The 23,649-nt window shown below is 44.8% G+C and overlaps 1 protein-coding gene across 1 annotated transcript; it reads left to right on the forward strand.

Annotated features, from left to right (window-relative positions):
* Positions 1–441: 441 nt before the first annotated feature.
* Positions 442–21,718, forward strand: shdb (Src homology 2 domain containing transforming protein D, b). Its single transcript, XM_079158586.1, has 7 exons — positions 442–575; positions 1,190–1,573; positions 3,297–3,447; positions 6,128–6,349; positions 15,041–15,215; positions 17,271–17,390; positions 20,037–21,718. The coding sequence occupies exons 2-7, from the start codon at positions 1,241–1,243 to the stop codon at positions 20,221–20,223; spliced, it is 1,188 nt and encodes a 395-aa protein (XP_079014712.1). The 5' UTR covers positions 442–575; positions 1,190–1,240; the 3' UTR covers positions 20,224–21,718.
* Positions 21,719–23,649: the final 1,931 nt, after the last annotated feature.

A 23,649-nucleotide genomic window follows, 5' to 3' on the forward strand; every position in this document is an offset into this window, starting at 1 on the left:
GGGAAAACTGCAAAAAATCCTTTTGAAAAACCTTCAGTGAAGCTAAAACAGGAACATTCTCCAGTGATGTCATGCGAATCAATAATGTACGTTTGGAGCACATTTCGAGCGAGCTGATTTCTTTTTTTTTTCTCTCCCCGGTTTCTTCATTTATTTCCCTCTTGCAGCAGTTATAGTGGTTTTGAAAGAGGATGCATCTCTTGTTGCAGGCGGTGTGTTGTGCAGATATTTCAATGAATGAACGGTCGGCTGACTGCGAAAGGGAATAGGAGGATATTCCACTGGGACTGAAGCGCCTCCCCTTTAACCGCTCGGCTGAGTTGCTCTCGGAGCTGTAGTCGCTCGCTTCACTCGCACGTTTGCCGTCAGTCGTTGGAGGAACTCCGGCGGGTTTCAGTGCTTTTTGTTTTTGTACCAGAAAAGCTTCCTTTTTTCTTGTCCCTTTTTTTTGTGGAATAAAAGAAAAACTCGAGCAGTGGAAGGTTTTGTTACTTTTCTGTGCCGCTTTTATTGTGCTCGACATGAAGAAACGCGGAATAAAGCGTTCAAAGTGGCTGAAGGACTGAATAGGTTTGGTAAGTGAGTGCGCGTTCACAGCGCAGCGCTCTCTAGTAATTAAATCCAGTGTTTCTGTGACTGTTAAGATTGAAAGTTAAAAACTAAAACTGGTTATTTTCATCTTGCGTTTAAAGCTCTCCAAAAACGTCTCTGCCCAAACTAAACATGTTATGTTGTAATGTTGGTTAAATTACAAAATGAAAGCAATTAATACGATGTTTAAATTTGAAACACGATTTCTTTAATTCCCCATTGCTTTAATATTTACTTTACGTCTTTTGTCTTGTCTCTTTTTTTATTTTTATCAGCATGTCAACGTTGGACTTTATTGCAGGGGTGTGAATTGTAATCGCAGCCTTTGGGCAAAGTCCAGATGCCAGACGTTATTGCTCCCTGAGTAAAACAAAAGGAGTGCGTAAAGCCCAGCTGTTGGTGTAGTTTAATGGAACATGAGTGCATGTAAATGCACACTTGAAGCTCTGTCAGTGGAAAGTTGTCTGTCACAGATATTATGAAAGGTTCAGGACCTGGGAATTAAAAAAAAATCTATTTTCGGTGATTTTCTTTTCACACACTATCGTGAGAAATAAGGCCAAGCAATAACCCCCATGTCCCTGTTTGCCCCCTGCAGCCTCCTGCTCCCCCTCCACCACGCACCAGCACGTTTGGAAGCAGAGCTGCGATGGCCAAGTGGCTGAAAGACTACCTGAGCTTTGGCAGCAGGAAGGTGCCTCCGCAGCCGCCCACACCAGACTACACAGAGAGCGAGATCCTCAAAGCCTACCGGCTCCAGAGGGACCTGGACTTCGAGGATCCCTACGAGGACTCAGAAAACAGGTCCAGGGGCGAGTCTGGGACCTCTGACCCCGCCACACCTGTGTATGGGTCTCCCATGAAGTCATCCAGTGTGGACGTGAAGTCTCCCAAACACAGACTGATCAAAGTGGACTCCCAGGAGCTGGGACGCACCAAGATCCTCCTCAGTACTGTCTCCTTAGAGGACCAGCAAGAGCCTGTAAGAACCTCAGATTCTCTGTGTGTGTGTGTGTGTGTGTGTGTGTGAGAGCAAAAAGTGGGTGATGACAATTTATTTTTTACGAGGAAGTGAGAGGGAGGCATGAATGGAAGGCAAGTAAGTGATGAAGGATGGGAAAAAACGCTCTCCTACTTCTCATCTCATTTCCATCACCGTGACAGCTTTATCGATCAGACTCCACAAGCAAGTGACTAGTAATGTGTGTCTCAAATATGCATTGTTTACATAAATCACATTACATCCCAAGCGCCACATAAATTCGCTACCCTAGATGGAAGACGGAATTATTGATGGCTCGAGCGGACCATTGAGTCGGAGAGGGTCACAGTCCCTGGAGTTTATGTCCTTTCATAAATAATAAATGGGGTTTAGTTTTCCAAGCTGAGAGAGACCCCCGCATGAGCACATGTGAGGGGCCATATACAGTACGGGGTACGGGGATATGCCAAGGGCCGCGGGGAGGTATGATTTATACCGTGGTGCTGTTTGTGTCATCGGGACTGCAGTGCTTTTCCGGCTATGTACTGTGCATGTCGCGCTGTAGAGAGCATACAGGGCTGCTGCGAAGAACAAAGGCAAACAGATGTTGAGACCGAGCGACTAGAGCGGAAGCAAAGGTTTTACAAGGAAATGGTCCTCAAGTTAATTCTGCTCACATATGCTGAGTAAGTTGAGGAGTATTTGAGGGTTTCCATAGCTGCAGTTAAATCCATGACTCGGCTCGTGGAAAATGCTACAAGTGCGAAAGTCCTGAAGTGGATTGAAGCAATAGTCTTAACTCCAGTCGATAGCCCCCCCCCCCCCTCTACCCCGCTCTCCTCCTGCTCTCATTAATTTCCCAGGGTCTGTGGGAACAACCGCACTCTAATTTACATTGCAGATTCCTGTGCATCGATAGATAACCTGTTACAGAATCAACATGGGATTAAAATGTAATTTAGCGAGGGCGTGTGCGCGTCAAGCGGGAATTTAGGAGGCGAGCATTTGCGACAGCGATTCCCTTTGTCAGAGAGAAAGAGAGCCCTTTGCCAAAATGTGTATGTGTTTATAGGTATATGCACATGTATGTATGTGTGTGTGTGTTTGTGACCATATGGCTGCCTGTGTAGCTGTCACTGTGCCAGTTGATCACTGTTTTCCTCCTGTGCAATCAGCACCCTCTTTACACTCTGTGTTGTCTTCCCACAGCCAAAAAAACACATGATCCTCAGACAGGATGGTTTCTGGCTGCATTGCATGTAAATATAGCAACGAACATGCAATATAGTCCCTTCTTCAAGGGTCTTAAGAGGGAACTACATTGTGCAGCTTTGGTATGGTTTTGCGATGTTGCACACTTAAGATGCAAATTAGTGTCTTGATGATACCGAAATGCGTTTTGTCTGTAACCAAACATATAGTTAACGCTCCATTCAGAGAGGGTGTGATTGCTTTGTGAAGAGTGCTGTGCTGCTCTCTCCATCTCTTGTCTTGAAGTGTTTTAAAAGTGTGATTGAATAACAGCTTTTATAAAACGCTGGCTGAAAGTCAGAAATCTGTGATTTCAATTTTGTGTCTGCAAAACAACAACAACAACAACATTAGAAATTGGTTTGCATTTATTGTATACATGTCAACGGTGACGTTTTGTTCCGACAAGGACCCGTTAATGTTCTGTAACCGAACCCATTTCTCTTCATCAGTCGTGTGTTTTGTCCTTTAGGTGGTGCCGTCTGCTCCACTGGCAGGCGACACAGATTATTCTGACCCGTTCGACGCTCGCATGGACCGCAGGCCAGAGCCAGATCTCAGACCTGTTCTCTGTGAGAACAACAGCTACATGGAGCCGTATGAGGCTCAGAGGGTCATAACAGGTCAGTGCACTTATCAGTCAGTGTCGTATCAGTATTATAATGTTTCAGTGACCCACATTGTTATCATAGCGGCACGGTGTTTTAGTCCCATTCCCTCTCCTGCTTCCTTTTTGTATTATAGTTCCCCCCACATGTCGTAAACCCATCCAATAAGGAATTACTTAATTAATCAGAATTGCCTTCATAATATGAGAGTAAGGGAACATCCTGAAGGGTTAAATTCAGACTTCTTACCTGACATAAAAAGCAGTCTGCTGTTATATTGCTTTTCAGGCGCACCATCTCGTATAACTGGCATGAAGTGTCGTCATTGATCTTAAATCTGTCAGCAATTTCTTTTTGATGAACAACCCTGAGATGATCAATGGCTTATTCAGTCGTTATCGCCCTTCTTCTTCTTTTTTTTATCTTTATAGTGAAGTGTTTCTGCTGTTGCAGAACACTGCATCCTTATTTCCATATTCTCCTTTGTTCTAGGATCACTAGTGTTAAATAGAGTATTGCTCAGTAATTCCAGTTGAATGACTTCATTTGTTGGTAGACATTTCTACATTAGTTGGACCCGTCCACTCCGCCGTGCTTTTAGCCCGTCGCACGCTCTCAGCCTTGTGAAACATCCCTTTAGAGGCGTCTGTCTAGTATCCAGTCTCAGACCCTCCCTCCTCCCTTGTGAGTTTCTCCCACATCATCTAGCTCACATCTATCGTTTTCCATTTGTCTCTCCTCCCATAACATCTCTGTCTGCCCCTTTCCCTCGCACTCTCCCCTGCTCTGTCCCAGAGATTTAGTGTTAAAGCCTCCCCCTCCTCTTCCTCCATTCTCTCACTTCATCTGGAGGGCTCTCCCCGGCCCTGAGGGGAGTCTGGCTTTCTCTCTAATCTGTCTTGTAGCAAAAACTATGTCCGGTCTTCTGTCCGTTGTCACTTTCTGTTGGCTTTTTGCTGGTCAAATGAAGTTCATACTATTAGGCTTCAGTTGCCTAATTGAGAAACCATGAACAAAATCGTTTCTCGTTGCAGCTGGGGAGATTAGATTCTGTGATTGCAGAGCGTTTGGCAAAGCGTCGTTTGGCAAAGCGTCGTCTGTCTCCGCGCTTTCATTGACTTTGAATTGGGCCTGTCACTCCAGGGCTGTCTGTCTGCCTGCTTTTGTCTGTCTCTCTCTGTCTGCCGTTGCTCATCAAAAAACACACAGCAGAGCGGCAAAGACCGACTCGAGATCGCGAGAGTAATTATCTCTCACAAAGACGGTCCTCAAAAGACACCTGTGTGCTTTTTTTTGACTGTACGTTTTAGGCGAAAAATCCCATCTTCTAGTTTAGTTCACAAGGATCAAAGATCGTTCCAGCTCTGACATTCATCTGTATGCCTAAACACTTCCTGTCGTCATTCTCCTCAGTCTTCAATCTATTTCCCCTTTCTGTCTTTCTGCCCCCTCGCTGTGTTTTTCCTCCATCATGTTTACTATGAATTTCTCATTTTATTTCCGCCTGTTTTTATCTCTCCGCCTTCATCTTCTCCATCTCCAGGCTGTCGCTGACACCGCGGGTTCCCAGCGCAGGTAGAGCAGCATTCAGCCCCGCTGTGCTTCTGTCTCAATGACTAAACATCAAACGCTGACAGACCTCCTCCCCCCCTCCCTCCCTCGTCCTTTTCTCCCATCACCCCCCCCCCCCCCCCCCCCTCCTCCCCTTGTTTCCTCACTGCTTCCTTTTACTCTTTCCTCTCCTCCTGTTCCTCGCCCCACCGCCTCCTCTATCCCTCCTCCCTCGCCTTGCTCCTCCTCCTCCTCTCTCCGTTTCCCCTCCACCCTCTTCTTCACAACCTCGGGGCCTTTCCCCAAGCCCTCCACTTGGTCGCCATGGTGACTACAGGGCCGCCCAATAGCGGTGTCTTGTCGTGTGAAGGTTAAAGTTTTTCCCCTGCCTTTCACCAGGGAACCCTTCTGTTTAGTCCTGTTCCCTTCTCATGTGAGTGCACCTCCTTTGCAAGGCTGCGGGCTGTGTGCACAAAAGATGCCGACTCCTTCTTTTCCCCCCTCATTTTTTCCTCTTCTATACCACCTGTATTTTTTTTTTAAAGGGTACATTTTTGAGGTCAACATATCAAAGCGCCATCGCTGCTGCAGCCTAGAGGCTCCTTTTTGATGCATTTAGAAATCAGATTTCCTCCTCTTGTGCGTCAATAATCTTAAAGCCTTTTATCTCATGGCCATATTTGACGCCACACAACAGTTGCGAGTGCTGAGAAACATTTCCCGGTTGGAACCCACTGAGAAAGTGATGAAAATGTTAATGAGGGAACATAGATGTTGTGAGCCGTGCTAGATTGCTGCTGGGATTCAGGGTGGACGAGAGACAGGAGGAGTTTGTCTAACGTGTTGCAACTCAGCATCTAGCCCAAGGCCTTATTAAGCCCCCCTATATGAGATTCTGAGCCCACGGCAAGCTGTGTAAACATCAATTTTCTCTCTCCTCTAATTCAAGTCATGCCGGAGCTCAACAGGCTTTTGATTTTGATTTTGACAGAAGAATAATGTCACTGTTGTGTTTAGGCGAACTTCATCGCTACTGGCAAATATGATTTCTTAACGTTGCCTGTTGCGTCTTGCAGACTTTTATTTTTGCGCGCTTGCATGTGTCGGGGTATGAATCTGTGTTGTTTTGCATATGCATCAACAGAGCTGCAGCGCGGCCCAGGAGGAGGACGGTCGCGGGGCGGAGTGCAGCTCTACGATACGCCCTATGAAGATGAGCGAGGCCAGCGCCCGGGGCTGCTGTACGGAGAGCCTCAGGAGGAGAGCAAGGAGAGCAGCAGGCTGCCGCAAGACGACGAGAGACCGGCTGATGAGTATGACCAACCCTGGGAATGGAAGAAGGATCACCTCTCCAAAGCCTTTGCAGGTAACTGTAAAGATTATGACAATATTCTTACATTAAAGGCAATAAATATCAGGGTGGAGCACAGTCTGGCAAAAGCCACCTACATGTAGTGACCTTATGTAGGTTGTACAAGAGATTATCCATAAGCTGTCCGTCAATCAGAAGCTCCCTCACCTGATTGGAGGAATACTCCCCTGACTGGACTGTCACTGGTCTTTGCTTGTAATTTTCAAACTGGAAAACATGGCAGTTGTTCTGAGAAATGTCAGAATTATACAGGAAATCAATTCATGAATACATTTTAGACCGTGGAGCTGCTGAATCATGCTTCATTGCATATTTAAATCGATATTCAGAGCGTCCCAGAATATAAGCTTTTAGCAAAAATTGAGGTTGTAATATTTGGGATGGCTAAGCAGTTTGCAGGAAAATCATTTTTAACCGAACACCCGGTTTAATGCCCCCATATTGGCAATCATCCATGTATTGTAAGTGTCTTTTAGCCGAACATTGAATCCCTACCACCTACTGCACAGACAGTTGTACAACTCCCGGAGCTTCTGGGTGTCAAGCATAAGACATATCTCACAAAATGTGCTTTAAAAAAAATGGCAGTTGTTCAGTAGAATTTGTGAAAATGGTTAAGGGCTGTTTTTAAGGTCAAAGCCAGGAGCACACAGAGAGCCATGCTGCTATCACTACATAGTGAAATACTCCTCTATCTGTTCTGACCTTTTAATGTAGAGTCCTCCCCCATCACTACAGCTCGGAATCCTTTTTTTTTTTTTTGTGTGCAGAAAAGAGAGTGCTGTGACCTTCACTGTCTCAGCTCAAATGACACACATCTCTCCGTTTCTTTTACCGCATCTAAACACCTTCTGCTGACCATTGATTTATGGTTCTCTCACATATGACGGACCACAGTCACAACAACAGCCTCTGAGATGATCATTCGAATTGTCAGCGATGTCTTGTGTATGTATGTATGTATGTATGAGAGAGAAGGTTAGCAGAGGAACCAATCCTTTATTTTCATAATCCTCATATAAAATAATTGGCGCAGTGCATGATTATTATTTTTCAGACAGTGCATGTCACATCCCAAACCTCATTACGTTCCATGTATTGAATATAATTGGAGGGAGAGAGTGAAGTAGAAATGAGAGAAACGAAGGGGTAAAGGGAAACAGAACTGGACTGATGGGTCATTTAGGAGTGGATCAGTGTAAGGCATGCAAGGCCAAGTCGGTTTAATTGAGCTGCATCTCCAAGTCACCGAGGTCAAGGTGATGGGATAATAAATCAACCTAGCCTCGTACGCACTCCTCCAGTCTCGCCTCTCCTCCCCTCTTCCCTTCTGTGTGAGCCCCCCCCCCCCCCCCCCTTCTCTCTTCTCAGTTAATCACATGCCTGCGTGTGCATGACCGATCCAGTGCTAATAAGAGAGTCATGGTCAGCGCACCTTTGTCTGAACACACACACGCATGCATACACACACAAAGACATTCACACCGTGTTCAGGCTGTAATCGCATTAAGCAGAGGAGCAGCAAAGAGACTCCGTAACTTATTTGAGAGCGGAGGTGATTTCAAAAGGAGGCGCACCACAGTTAATTTAAAAGCCAATATCAGCCCTCGCCTACTTAGCGCTCATTCCTGCTTCATCTGTCGCTTTATTCCTCTCCAGCTTTTCCTCTTTGTGCCACAATACAGTCTGCGCTCCTGCAGAGCAGTGCTCACAGTACCATTAGAGAGCGCAGTGGAGGGAAACGCTTGTGCGACTCGAGTCGTCTGACCCCTTGTTTTTTCCATTTGGAGTCAGCACTCTGAGCTGGCGTGCTGTCTGTCTGAGCAGACCAAAGCACTGGAGTGTAAACACACAAACAGTGCTTTCCATTCTCACATTTAATCCATATTCCCAGACCCACTCTGCGTTGCTAGGCACGGCCCACATGTGAGGGAGGGGAGAGATGAGAAGGACGGAGCAGAAAAAGAGAGAGGTGGACAGAGATGCTGTGGAGAAAGCTAGCTGGAGAGAAATGGAAAGGGACATCCAAGGTTATGGTATGTTTCGTGGCAGCTCAATGGCTGTTTGTGGAGGCCCAGTGTTGCAGAGGGGAGGGGCCTTGAGGAGAATTAATGGTCGGGGGGCTGTGGCGAGGTGAGGCGAAGGGAGAGGAGGGGGGAGTCATCGTGGCAGGGTGCAATCCGTCATCCGCTAACACATCTCTCACATATATATATATATATGCCAACGCAGCATGTCCCCATGGCCCTCCCTCCCTGTGGATGTGACATACTCACTCAGATAACCCGCTGCAGGGGGCAAAGGGGGGCCTCGCAATCTGCCAGCAGCCCCTCATCATCACCTTCACACAGGCGCATGCACACACACACACATGTGGATTCTCAACTAGGTTTTCCAGCTCTGATTATCAGGCCCCCTAATTCAAGGGTGAGAAGAGGTTGTGTGCATGTTGGCACAAATGAGTGTGTGAGTGTTGGGGGGGGGGGGGGTAGCGCTGGTGCATTTTATATGTGGATTTGCGTGCATTGCATTCATGCAAGCGCTTCTGAGGAGAATCTCTGTAATTATGATTTTCACAGCTTATCCATGCTTAAATGTAATCGCCTGGGTGAGTATTGCATTCTACGGCTGTTTTTTCAAATGGTATCAGAAATAAGCTTGCCTCCAAAGCATTCTTATTTATTTTCCAGTGTCCACTTCAGCTGTGTGAGTGTGAATCTAGCAGTGCCTGAGGGGTCGGACTGCTCTCAGTTCGGTGGGTTTTAATTGCAACGTTGGAAAGCTGTCTCCAGTCAACACCATCCAACTCAAATTACAGCAGTCATTAATTCTTGGAAGTCAATAGACAGTCCAGCGGAGAGTGATTGGCTCTGCAACCATTCGGCACCAATTAGTGCGCTAATGAAAGGCACAATCTAATTATCTCTCTGATGGCAACAACTAACGAACGGATGAATGCATGTTTCAGGTATTTCATGTTTGTACGTTTTTAGTCTAGTAAAGGAGCTTTGAGCTGTTGCATGGGGATGACGGCTGTCAAAAGATGGAGTGTGAGCATGATTAGAGAGTCGCAAATCAGTTGGAAATCTGGATGAGGACGGATGAATGAATAACATTTCCACCCCTAGAAATTACTATCATGGTGCCATTGAGAAAAGCACTTATCCTCCACTTGTTCCAGTCCAGCTGCTCATTAGACAACAGCAGAAGACAGGGGCTGTTGCAGGGAAGCTCCCCAGTATGAATGTGTGTGTCATAAAGGCAAACGGCTTGTGTTTTTCTTTTAAATTGGTTCAGGCAAACCGTTTGCAGCACAAAAACACGTTAAAGTTGGTATTCTTGTGATCCTATAGTTTTTTCCTGTTTCTGTGGCACTTTGTTTGATATACATTGTAATTGATTTATTCCAAACAATATACAGTACATGGCAGTTGAGGAAACTGCCATTTAGTTTTTAGCCATGCTAGCGGCACCGCTATAGGGATAGCGATGTCGGTTGGTAGGACGTCTCAAAAAATGTCTGGATGGACAGCCGTTCATGGTGCCCAGAGGATGAATCCTACTGAATTTGATGATCCCCTGACTTTTCATTTAATGCCTCCATGGCGTTGCCGTTTGTGGTTTTGAGTAAAATGTTCTGATGGCATGACATTTGGAACAGACATGCATGTCCCCATCAGGATTTTGCCTTTTTAAGTTTCTTTAAGAAATACAGCTGTTCATGAGCTTTCTTCACCAGGATGGAGATGTGTGATGACCAAGTCAGATTGCTTGTCATCCTGGTTCCCAGGAACATAAAATCTGCAAACTTGCTTCATCTCAGCTCCATTGATGCTGACAAGGGTGTGTGTCTTCGCCTCCTTTTTCCTAAAATCAACAATCAAACTTCACAACAGAGAGACTTTTCATCTAGAGCCATCATCAGGTCAAAGCTTGAATTTGTCCAATACTTTGGTTTATGACCAAACATCTGCAAAGCTAATGTCATTCAATCAGCCTCAGTTGACCTTTATGTTTAGGGCTAGTGGGCAAATGTTAGCATGCTGAACATGGTAAAGGTTTAATCCAGAGCACTAGATTGCGTTATCCATTCTTGTGTGAGTAGTATTTTTGGCTAGATGCTGAAGGGTGCTTTAAAGTGATACAGAAGGTTGGTTTAGCAAAGCTTGCAAAGACACCTGGATGGATGGTCTGCATCTGTATGTGTTGTGTCTGACAGGACAGAACAAGGTTTTCTGGGCTGTTCTGCATGTGTGTATGTCCCTGTAGGGGCCTTGAAATGTATTTGTGTGTGTCTGCATGCAAACATGAGCGCACAAAAAAAAAAAAAAGCTTTCCATCTGACCAGCCTCTTCATCAATTTACCGTTACAGTGGAAGGACTTCTGTCGCTTCCTCTGTTTCTTTACTCTTGCCCCTTCCTTCTCCCCATTGTTGCCTTTTTTTTTCTCCTTCAGCGTGAACCTTCACTGACATTAATGAAAAGGCATGTCCTTCGTCATTCCCTCTCGCCGCCCAATTTGAGAGACGGGTTGAGGGGTGATCGAAGTAGAGTAGGGCAAGAGACGAGAGGAGCGAGGGAATATCGAAAGAGAGCGATAATGCCCCACTTAGAGGAAGAAAGGTGAAACGAGGAAAGAGGGATGGATTTAATGAATGCCTGGAAAATGGTTACACAGACAAGACTGTCAAGAAATGTGTGATGGTTGAAATTCAAATCTAAATGGTGTGGATGCATATTATGAAAAGGAAATTTGTATGAATTTATTTTTCTTCTTCTTCACTGGCATAAGGTGTTAATTGTCCGTCTGGGGACCATTTTGCCCAGCAGAAGGTCTTTGTGTGCGGAGAAAAGATGTGACGCCAGGCCTGTTTGAAAAACAGATGTCTTCATTAATGGACCCAATGAAGCTGTTACATTGTCTTTGTCTGCTCTTCCTTTATTACATGGCCACAGAAAACAGCTGGTGTGCTTGAAAAGTCAGTAATCTGTCACTCAAGGCAATGTGTCCTGTGTGCAACACAGAAAGGTTCTGGTCATTCCCTCCCCCTCACATCATTTCAGGTAATTGCTAGCAGGTAGAAGAGGCACCAGCACATGTGGGAGTTTGGCTGACCAAAGATTACTGAATAGCTGTAGCCTGTTTCTTCTGCTGGGTTAAGATGGGAAATAGAACTGATGGGGGGGAAAAAACACTCCTTTGTTTAAGCATATATAATGAATACATTTTAAGCACAAATCATGAACCTAGGCTGTGAGCACTGATGAGAGTGTGCCTTTTGTCCGTAAACCATTAGTGCATCTCATTGTCTTGTAATAGCCCGCTATCTATGAGAGATCCACAGGTTCCCATTAGAAGTGAATGGAAGCCAGATGTTCCCTTCTAGTGAATGAGTGACATGTCGTGATTGTCTGCGTTTGTGTGGGTGTGTGTGTGTGTGTGTGTTAGCTTGGTATTCAGCCTTTTGTTATCACAGTGAGGAGTTGTGGCAAGGTTTGTGTGTGTTTGTGAGTATGTTCAGCCTTTTGCAGTAGAGAGAGCGGCCAATTCTGGATAATAAAAAAAAAGACACTAGTCCCAGTTGTCATGGGGGAGCCTGCAGGTTTAGGAGGGGTTACGTGGGTTAACCTAAATCTAGCCTTGCATATCCAGACCTATCTCCACACTGCCAGTGCTGGAGAAAGGTCTGACTGAACCATAGACTGTATATAAGAAGTTGTTTATTGGTCACTTTTACATTTTTGTGATTATTATTTTGATGTTTGAGAAGTATTAAAGGTGGAGTCAGCAATTCTTGATTGTTGATATTTGTGCCAAACAAATACTATTAATAGATTTTGTATTGTATTTCCTTTCTCTTTATACATTCATGACCTTTCCCCTGTTGCTGATTGGCTGGAACATTATTGTTGTTTTGCTCGGTCCGAGCCACTTAGTCTGTTACCTATTTACAGAGCCGGGGCTGTGTGCACCATATTCTAGCCCTTCACACACACAGAATGGACCGCTAGCGGACAAAATCACTGACTGCACCTTGAAGGTTTTTATCAAGCACCTAAGGATACAGTCATCTACTGGTTTTCATTCTACTTATCCAATCAGGCCGTGATTTGGCATTGAATGCTGTTATGACGAGAACTTTCAATACCCAAACCCCCAAAAACGGGTTTGAAACTCAGGTAGTTGAGTGATCTGCCTTTTAAAATGTATAAGATAAATGAAATAGATGCCAGAAACAAGTGTATATGTTTGAAATATCCATGTCCAAAGCCAAAAAAGCAACTGGGATAAGCCTGGGGAAACAATTGAAATCATCTCATGCCATTTTTTGGCAAAGCAAAATACAACGTTCAAGGTACAATATTCAAGAACACCAAACAGAATGATTCCTTAAGTGGCACAGCAGCCACCTAAAAACCAAAGAAAGGGAATCTTGATGGAATTTCCCCCTCCACCTGTGTAACACCACTACCCGAGCTTATCTGTCACTCAGATGGCTGAGCACATTTCTGATCTGTAATAAATTGTCTTGGCTGCCTCTATTTTCTCTCTCTCTCTCTCCTTTCTTGTTACCCTTCACTTGCTATTGTGTGCTTCTCATTTACACCCTTCTATCTTTCCGATAGGTGACTCTCAGTTTTGCTTGAAAATTAGAGGCGTGAAATGTGATGTGGTGGCGAGTGGACAGGCAGCAGTGTGGCAGAGCTGGCGTTTCGAGGTGTCAGGTGTGTTTGTGTGCGTGCGTGTCTGCTATTGAGGGGTGCCAGGCCACACTTTAATCCTGGCTTCAGCGGAGGTGCGGGCTGCTCCAGATGGGGCCATTGTACTGCGCCATGCATCAATAATTCACAGACAGCCAGAGAAAGTGGCGGAGTGTGCCTGCCTGCTCAATAATTAACCAGGGAGGGAGAGGGGCCATGTATGTACAGCTTGGGTCTCTCTCCAAACGCCCATTCAAACGGCCTTTGATGTCGCCGGCCTGGGGGGTCTTTGGATTTGTCGGCTCATTAAGACGTCACCCCACTTTTCCTTTTATTTGTTTTGTAATCCGTTTTCGCTGTGAGGAGGAGCCGAATGCACGGTGTGGAACAGGCAAATCGCATAATGTGACTGTGTGTCCGTGTGTGTGTGTGTGTGTGTAAGGCTGCAGTAATGACTGTTAAAGTATATGGTTGCCTGCTACGGTAGATAATGAGCTATTTTCTGCTGCTCTCCTACTGTTGGTAGGACAGTGAATGGAGCATTATTCTGCCCCCGCACTCCACTGATCCTCTGTCTCACTGCGCCGTGGGTTGCAGTGCACATAAAGTCCCGTTTTGTTTTCATTGCATCTACTGCTACTAGACGGTTTCTTAAAGTGGATTTGTTCAAATGACTATAAATAATGCAGCCTCTGACTTCTCATGTCTTCTCTGTTTTTATCTTCTTTGCCTTCACACACTTAAAATGATGTAAATAAAGGGTCTGAAGATGGTTTTTCCACAAGTGTGATGAAGCAAAGAGACAGGAGCTAGAGTTCATTCCTTTTCTTCATGACAGGAGGTATAGTTAATTACACACCACATCTCTGTCATGTAATCACACATGCACCCTCTCAACAGGGCTTCCCCATCTTCCCCATCTCACTTCTTGCTCACTCTCGCCTCCTCACATTCAAATCTTGCACCTGATTTCAGTCTTGCATCTTTAATCACCACCACTTCTCTCACATACCCTCCCTTAGTTAACTTTGTTGGAGCCCATCTGCTGTTTTCTCACTCTGTCGCTCCCTTTTTTTCTCCCGCCTCCTCTCCGCTCCCCTTCCCTCTATTAGAAATGAGGGACTTGTCGGAGTTGCCTTGGCCCGCCCCGGTGGGTCAGCTGGAGGAGGAGCCCCCAGTCAGAGAGCCAGGTGACCTCCCACCCAGAACACAACCCTCCCCCTTTACTGCCTCCCATTGTCACCGCCGACACACGCGTATGCAGTCACCCTGTCCTTCATGACCCAGCTGTTGTCCTACATCTGCTCTACCTCCATCCAAAAAACCCAATCCCCTGCATCTGCACCACCTTGCATTTGTCCCTGCCTGTTGCGTTTGTTGTGTTGTCAGTTTTTTGGGGGGGTTTAAAGCTCTCCCTTCTTAAAATACCACATTCCCCTCTTGCATCAACCACGCATGAAAAACTCCCTCTAAATTGAGATGTCTGCCTTGTTCATTTTAAGGTACTTGGAAGTGCTACGGTACACTTAATGTTTAATTACAAGTTCTGTAGATTGAATTTCACCAAAATCAGGCGCAGAAGGGGTAAATAACACTTTGGTCTGTACACGTAATTTGCTCCAGAATAGAATCCGTATCATCAACATTAAGTAATCTGCAGCGTAGCCTAGTGGAAGACAAAGACTTGCAACAGAGCCAAGCAGGGAAGACGCCAACTTCCTGTCTCTTATCTGCCCTCGGTGACTCATAAAAATGTTGATGATGGTAATTGTGATGATACTGATAGTTTTGCAGTCTGTCAGGCCGGGACCTGCTGTCCTCTACTTTGACCCATCCACGAGAGGTCTCTCGGCTGCATGCGTGGTTTTGCAATAGCCGGATGTCTGATGTTTACCCAAATCTGGCTGTGAGGTTTAATCCCTTTTGATCATAGCCCTGCGTAAATACTCTGACTCACTTTTTCTGTCCCCGTTCTGCCAACAGTGCAGTTTGATGGCGCAGAGTGGGACCGCTCCTCGTCGCCCACAGAGAGGTTGCGTCCGCCGGGGCTCAGGTCCAGCCCGCTGGCAGGAGGGGGGATGAAGTTTCGAATGCCGCAGGAAGGCCTCACCATGGTGGGGGAGAGAGTGGACCCTACTCTGCCTCTGGAGAAGCAGGTGTATGTACGCAGTCTTCTGCACAGGAGCTACATTAACACATGGATGTGTCTGAGTGTGTGTGTATATATACGCCACACACTCCAATTAAGGGTTAATCAAATGAAGAGGCTTTTGATAGTTAATGATTGAGTGTCTCTGTTGTCATACATTTAATTACCTTGAATATAATACAGGATGAAGAAAGATAAATAGCAGTAATAGTACTGATCATACAGTTCACATCAGCTGCAAATTGTACCCACAATGTTGTGCAATAGTTACACATTCCAAGTCCAAGTCCTGTAAGGAATAAGACACATCACAGAAACATAAGCTTAAACCAGGCAAGTTGACTGGAGCATTATTTTAAGTTCTGATGTTTAAATGCATCAAACAAATATAAATTATGCAATTATTTATGCATGTAAACGCAATTAGCATAAACTATTAATCTCTGCAGGATGTAAGTGTCTCTGCATGGTTGCCATGCTCATACATTATCATACATTGTTATTTGACTGATTTTGAATATTTCAGGAAGAAAGGGGTTGTACATCCCCACAAATAAATAAAAAACTCAATTTTGTTGCACCGCTTTGATCTATTAAGGGCACGGACACATTCAAAAGAAGCAGTTATGGGTTTAGGCTAAGCAGCAGCGGTGAGAGCTTACAGAACTGCGAAAGGTTAGAATGAGAACTAATTAAGTCAGAACATTAAAAGGAAGCATTTACTTTGGTCTTGTAGTTTCAGACATCATTGGTGTAATTCATGTGCTGTTTCTGTGCTCATAAAAGGCCGTTTTACTAATGAAATCCAAGCACATGACTCCCCTTAAGCACACAAGCACAGCGCACACACACGACGCACACAGGGTTGTGCTCACAAACAGATACATGTGCACAGATTCACTTAAAGATGGCAGTTGATTATTATGCCCCATTACTCCCTGATGATCTCTTAGAGACTGTTTTGAGCTTCGCGTTTCCTTTAGATCTGCTTTAAACAGAAACAGCATCACTGTCGACCTGTAGCATTCAGTACACCTCCCCAAGTCATGTCTAAGAAAATCTGTTTAATATTTTCACTGCAGGAATATAATTCTGTTACTTACCGGTTGTGTTTATCCCAAACAGTTCTGTATATTATTATAGCATTTTTTGTTATGCACGTATTTACAGCCATAATACAGGCAAGGCTCTATGGATGGCAATTTGGTCAGTTGGTTTGTTGGCTCACAACTTTGGTCTTGACTGAAGTATCTTTAAAATTACTGAATATATTACCATGATATTTTGTACAGACATTCCTGGTCCCCAGGGGCAATTCCCTTATTCTTCCTTTGGCGCCATCACGAGGTTGGCATTTGTAGTTTTTCGTGAAATTTCCAAAACTATGGAAGAGATTGCCATAAAATTTGGCAGAGATACTCGTTCACTTCTCGGGATGAATTGTAGTTGACTTCAACTTTTCATGTAGCGGCAAAACCAATGCCATTTCTGGCACAGCTGCACTTTGTTTTTAGTGTTAATTAGCAAATGTTCGCATGCTTACATGCTAAGTTAAGATGGTGAACGTGGTAAACACCTGCTGCTTAGCATCTGCAGGTTAGCATTGCCATTGTGAGCACGTTAGCATACTTTTGTGAGCATTTAGCTGCTGCAAGCTTCAAAGAGATGCTAGCATGGTTGTAGACTCTGTGCTGATGTGCTGATGGAACGACAGTTAGCAGTGTGTGTCAGCGCAGAAGCGAGAACGCTCTCCACCACTGTAACTGAAAATTTACAGCTGTGAAAAACGAGACTCGAGAAGTTGTTTCTTTATTATTAATTTTTCCCCCTAGAAATCTTGAATATTAATCTCTAGAAACATTCATACTACTAATAATTACCTCTCGCTTGATTATCATCTTTTCGATTCAAATCGATAAAATAACAACTACAGAGTTTCTATGCCAGTGTCGACATCCAGCAGCAAAAGGTGTAAAAATATGTGTTGCAATCACACTTAGCATTAGCACCTTTACCGTATCTAACTGTGTGTGTGTGTGTGTGTGTGTGTGTTCTGTTCATCAGATGGTACCACGGTTCGCTGTCGCGTTCGGAGGCAGAGTCGCTGCTAACGCTGTGTAAAGAATGTAGCTACCTGGTGAGGACCAGTCAGACCAACCGCACTGACTACTCCCTGTCCCTACGGTAAGACACACACACACACACACACACACACACACACACACACACACACCCCTACACTGACTGACATACCACAACAAGCTAAGCAAACACCTGTACACCTTCAGTATCCTTCTCCAATAAACAGTGTTACAATTTAATTGCAAATTAAGAAGAATTTCTTCCAATGCGACTGAAAAGTGTGTAAAGTGTGTGTGTGTGTGTGTGTGAAGCCACCTGAGCTACCGATCTCCTATCGCAGTCTCCACACCTCTCCATCTGTCTCTCACTCCCTCCCTTCCACCATCACCCCCACTCAAGATCACTGCCACACTGATTCCTCTCCCGATACTCATTTGCAGGGCACAATTCTGCTTATCTGGTCAAATCTCTCCCTTGTAATTACTACCGTGATCCATTGTCCCGGCCTCACACCGCCCTCCCATCATCCCTCTGTCCTCAGCCCATCCTTGGCCCCTCTCTGGGGCCTTCCTATGTGGCCCCAGCGGGCCTTCTAAGTGGTAATCAGGCAGGTAGAGCACACTTGAGTGCACACATCATCCTCGCCGTAATCACTAATGAATATGAATTACCTTCTGTGGGCCACACAAGAAGGGAATCCGGGAGGGAAGTAAGGGGGGGTGACGTATAAACAAGCTCATGCATTACTCATTTACATGAGTAGAGTGGGTTTGACAAGCGCACATACACACATGCACACTTGCTCAAGCAACAAGGTCACTACTGGCAATGGTTTCCCAGCTGGAGCATGTGAGGTTTGGAAGTAGTGAATTCTTGTGAAATGGCAAAATCTGTTATTTTGCTTGGTTAGAATGTGGGACTGTCCTTCATTGCCCAATCTGTAAAGACTCGAAGCCGCTTAGATCTCTAATCGACTTAAAGGGAAACTTTGGTTTCATACAGCCTTTATTGTCTTAGTTTTGGCCATCTAACCAGTAATACTAGTTCATTGCTGGTATCAAGGAACAGAACAACACCAAAAAGAAGTCAGAGGTCTCAAGAAACAAGAGCAATCTGATGATCATACAGGTTTTGAATTAAGCTCCTGATCAGTTAAATTAATTTGGAAGAGAAGACGGTAAAAAAAAGCAAGAAACAACCACTAAAATATTACCCAAACTCATATGTAGTCATAACTCGATCACACTTTAAAGACTTTGACCTACTTTCACTTTCCTTACATTCCACTGTCTGACACAATCTACCCTTTGTCCTCCATTGCTGTAGTCTGCACATGCCAAGGGACGACAATACCCTTGAGTGTTATCTTGTGTCAGGTATTTTGCATCAGGGCCATTTACTGGAATGTGTACTTGAGTGCCCTTGCATTCTGTCTGTCTTGTATGCCTGGAGAGAAGACTGAAAGCTTGTGTATGTATTCAAAGAAATGTGCAGAAGTCATTTTTTGTACCAATTGTTATCGTCCTTCGAACACCTAGCAAAGCCTTTCAGCCTTTCAGCCAGGTTTGTTTGATCCTCAGACATCGGCAAATACTTTGGTGGGTACTATGTTATCATGGCAGATAGAAACGGCCACCAAAACTACAGTATTAAGGCCCAAGTTGTAATATATTTAAAATATAGCTTTTATGTCTCCACTCAGTCATGTCTGTGTCTAGACTGGAAAGAAACAGTAGGTTGGTCTTCATCAGGGTGTTGTGACTGATTTGCTGATGCTACCTTTGCGATGTCAATGTACCCTACAGCAAGGACAGCTAACAGCTAAACTATGTGAAATAATGCAGCAAGCCTTGGAAAATGTGAACCTCACCTAACTGTAAGATTTGATACTAACGTGGACCACGGGAGGAATGATGGTTGTTCACTGGAGACGAGATGAAGAACATGAAAAGTGAGTCGGCACTGAAGCAGACAGGCCTGCCAGAATTAAACCAGCATGAATATTTATGGAGGAGCTCTTGTACGTTCTAATGTATCATGAGGTACAAAGAGTCCCCAAAACAAACAGGACTGGATGAAAGCGTGCTGTCAACTCCGAGCGCCGAGTGATGAAGCATCTGGCTCTTGACGCCAGTGGAAGAACTCATAAACTGTTGTTTGGCTGTTTGTAGTCACAGCGAGTGTTTTTTGGGGGTTCGACTTCTCTATAAAATTTAATTTGGTTGACTAGAACAATGACAATTATGGTGACCGACTTCAACCGTCCTCTTTCTCTCTGCTTCTATAATTAGACATACATCATGACTGGCTGGCTCTTAAAGGGGAAGTCCTGTCGTGGCTGAATATCGCTTAAAGGGAGGAAGCCAGTGTGGTTCTCTCGGCTAAGCCACTTTCACAGGCCAGAGTTCGTCTTTCTCACTCTGGCTTTTGTCTTTCCCACCATGTGCTATTACACCACTCATTCATCCGTCATAGTGTCCCGTCCTTCCTAATTTGAGACATGGTGTTAAATCCCTGTTGGAAGCATATCCTCCAAGTGCAGGAAAAAAAAAAAGAAGTGAACATAAGTCATTCCCACCGTGTCATTATGTGACAAAATGTGTGGAAGGCTGACGTTTTATGTGCCCCACATTTCATGTCATCCCTCTCCTACACTCCTCTCTCACTTTCATATTCCATCTCTCCCACTCTCCTCCCTCTTTTGTCTCCTTCCATTATAAACCCTTTCTTCCTGTTTTCTCCCCACAGGAGCTGCCAGGGTTTCATGCACATGAAGTTCACTCAGTATAAAGACGGCAAGTACGTGCTGGGACAGAACAGCCCTCCCTTTGAGACCATCCCAGAAGTCATCCACTTCTACACCACGCACAAACTCCCGATCCGAGGCGCCGAGCATCTGTCTTTGCTGTTCCCCGTGTTGGTGCAGACACTCTGACGCTCCTCCCGGACCTCCGGGACGTCATTGTGATCGGACACGTAAAGCTTGAATGTTTGATGGGATCTTCCCAGCGGAGTGCCCGCTCTCTCTTCTTGCTGGACCGGAACTACAAGAAGAGAGAACTGGACTACTTTTGATGATTCAACACGCCGTGGGCTAATGCCCTCACCCACCACTGCTGTTGTACTTGCGCCAAGTGTCTCTAACATCCAGGGGATCGATTCACATGAAATGCAATACCTGAACGTTAGGCAGCAACTTCTCTCTCGTTTCCTTACTGAACTGAACTTTATTACACGTCTTTCACAGCTGACTGAAATGCAGAAGAAGTTAGCAGCGCTGGAGCTGGGAGAAAGTCTGTATATTCTGAATGTACTGATGCCCCAGTTTATGGGAAATTTACATTTAATTACTGCTGTTCCACAAAAAAACACCTCATTGACACTGGTAAAAAATGTTGCTGTTGTAAGGTGAAAATCTCACGAGTCATATTTAGCTGATCTTTCATGAAATTGTTGTAAATGTTGGAAAATTACATTTTCCATGAAAAAAAAAAGAAGCTATTTTCAAAGATATAAGGTTTTTACCAACAGCAGTTATATTTCGGACGCTTTTCTACGCAAAGCCGCGCCTGCTAATCTTCACCCAGTCTGTTCTGCACTGTCGTGCTGCTGTACGTTGAGGATTTGCTTGACACATCTCCGTGTTACTCGTTCGTTCCTTCTGAGCAACAAAGACGCTGTGTTGTATTGGTACTTGTGTTGACCTCGCTGACCTGGATCTCTTGTCGTTTGCTTGCGTTTGTTAGACAATGCTGGATTTGTAAAAAAAAACAAAAAAAAAAAAAAGAGTCGACCTGTCACTGCTGTCATTGTCTTCTCACTGACTTAAAGTTAAGCTTGTAAGCTGAGCTGCAGGCTGAAGCAAAGAGACGCAGGAAACGCAACTCTCAAACTTTGTGACTGTCGGCCGCGTTCTCACACTTTCTACATATTTGAGCGCAGATTTTTCAGTCGGCCGAGTCATTACATGCTAGTTGGTGAGTCGTAGTTGAGTTGAATGCTTGCCATCGGGAATGGGTTCCCATGTCTGCTGCCTGGTTGCAGCATTTTGTGGCAAACACTGATTTTAGAGGAGAGACAACTTCCTACAAACACTTTCATGGAAATGACAAATGGAAAAATTTCTTCTTAATACAAAATTTGCTTGGTTGTATTCATTATTATTGTGGCCAGTTTCTGTCACTAATAAAAAGATGATGGGATGTATAATTTACCCGCTGTGTTGAAGCATCTCATCTGTATGCACAGTGTTGATTCTACATGTAGATCTTTATGTAGATCAGTGGTTCCCAACCTGGGGGCTGGGACCCCCCAGCAGGGGATCGGAGATGAGTTGTCTGAAAAACTAAATTCTGCTACATGCAATCATGTTTATCTTCAGACTGGTGTAAGGCTTTTTCTCATTTCTTGTGAAATACTGTGTATTTTTTTTCCACCTCTTTACGCCTCAAAAAAATCAATTTGAGAAGGAAAATCTTTTTTTTTGGTCTTGTCTTTGATTAAAAAAAGAAAAGACTTCCAAAATATTCCCGTTTTTATGCAACACACTCATTAGACTCACCCAGAAAGAAGGAAGAGCGGCACAAAGGACTTGGCAAGATCGCGTGCTCCACACACTCAAATGCGAGCACATTTGCTTTCCCTCATCCACTGACAGCAGGGTTGGGAGGGAGCGGGTGAGGACTGGGGGGGGGGGGTGAGGTGTGGCTGAGGAGGGGTGAGGCAGCCCTCATTATTTGGGCTGCGCTGCAGTGAAAAGCACTGGGATTGCTTTCATTACTGAGCCAAATGAAATAGCAGAGGCTGATTACCCGCGTGACGGAGAGAGGAGACGAGCTGGATCACTCTCTGTTGGGGAGAAAGTGAAGGAAGAAAAAAAAAAGGAGGGAGGGAGGAGGGAGACGCTGCCTGGCTGTACTTCCCCAATGAGACTCCAAACAAGTGTGTGCGTGGGTGTTTGTGAGTGTAAGAGAGAGAGACGGTGACATGGAGGGGGGGCTGCTATAGTTCCATTTTTTTCAAACATGGCTCCCTGGGGAGGGATATGAATATTAACGACAGTGGCAGTGCGGCATGTAAAAATCAAACAAATATCTCACTCTCATTTCTCTGGCTTTTGTGTAGCGCTTACCTTGTCTCTGCTTTTCTTTTTTTTTTTCAGTATTTCAGAATTTCCCCTGGCTAATTTCTAGTAGACTGAAGGATACTTAATATAAAGCCCCATTCTTATTAGGCATTTGTATAGTTTGGAACAAATGGCCACGTCCTCACAGTGTTACACCATGATTCTGGTGTGTGTAGATTGTCAAATGTATGTGTGTGTGTGTGTGTGTGCAGCTGTCGTATCACAATGTGTGTAATGTCAGATCTGGGGGGTGCCACCGGTTTCGTGGTGACGGCAGCTGTTAATCCATCAGACATGCTTGGAGGAATGAACACCTGTGAACAACGCAGAGCCAGAGTACATGTTAGGAAACCACATAACATGCACACACACAATGCTTGGCCTGAAGTTATTTGGTTAAATGGTTGGATACCGTTTTCACAGAGGAGATTTTGTCATGTGGCAGTATCAAAAAGCACGGGTGTCCATGATGAAGGGAATGATTTTCCATTTGCCGAATTCCATTTAGCTGCTTCAGTTTCAGCGTCCTGGTGTTTTGCGTGATGGATCACACTGTCATGTATTACTGGGACAGCCATCATTTATGTTAATAGTAACACTTGTACTTTTCCTACTATGGAAAGTGAAAAAAAAAAAAAAAATTAGCAAGTTAAGGAAGCAAAACAATTAAAAAAAAAAAACATTTTAGAAATAAATCATTAAACATTTCACATGAAAATTGTGCCCAGAGCTCTCATCAAAAATACATGTTGATCTCAAGAGGTTAAAGGTTACATAAGATACAACAGTTAAAAGGGACTTCTGTTAAAGGGGTTATCCAGCAATTTCTCTACGAAGTTGGGGGACTTGTGAGAGACAGATTTGTTGCTTATTACTTTGTTGTGAGCAAGATTTGAAACCAAGTTGTCCGAGGCTCTCGCGTGAGTTTCACACTTGAAGTCTTTCATGGGTTGTCTCCGCCTGCCGTTGCTCTTTTTACACGACACACAAACACTCCAGGCTGCTCACATGCACGGAGGCAGGGGAATCAGCCAGCTGTGCACACACGCTCAATGCCACAAGTGAGCAACGGGACACGCATGTCAGACTAGAAGGCTGCCGTCCTCCTCCTCACTTATCCCCTATCCCAGACACGCTAATCCCAGCAGTTGCGGCCGGCGGTTGTGGGGCGAAATAGATTGGAGGTCAGTTGTGAGCAGGTGTGTGCATGCCGTCAGGCCCCACCAGAGGACCGCA

Source organism: Pholis gunnellus, assembly GCF_910591455.1.
Source record: "Pholis gunnellus genome assembly, chromosome: 4".
In the NCBI taxonomy this organism is placed as follows: Eukaryota; Metazoa; Chordata; class Actinopteri; order Perciformes; family Pholidae; genus Pholis; species Pholis gunnellus.

What these genes read in the sequence shown, in the direction of transcription:
- shdb (XM_079158586.1), top strand. Translation starts at nt 1,241, where the DNA reads ATGGCCAAGTGGCTGAAAGACTACCTGAGCTTTGGCAGCAGGAAGGTG. An exon ending in CCTCTCCAAAGCCTTTGCAG is followed by an intron (nt 6,350 to 15,040) that starts GTAACTGTAAAG and finishes TTCTGCCAACAG; the next exon opens with TGCAGTTTGATGGCGCAGAG. An exon ending in CTGCCTCTGGAGAAGCAGGT is followed by an intron (nt 15,216 to 17,270) that starts GTATGTACGCAG and finishes TCTGTTCATCAG; the next exon opens with ATGGTACCACGGTTCGCTGT.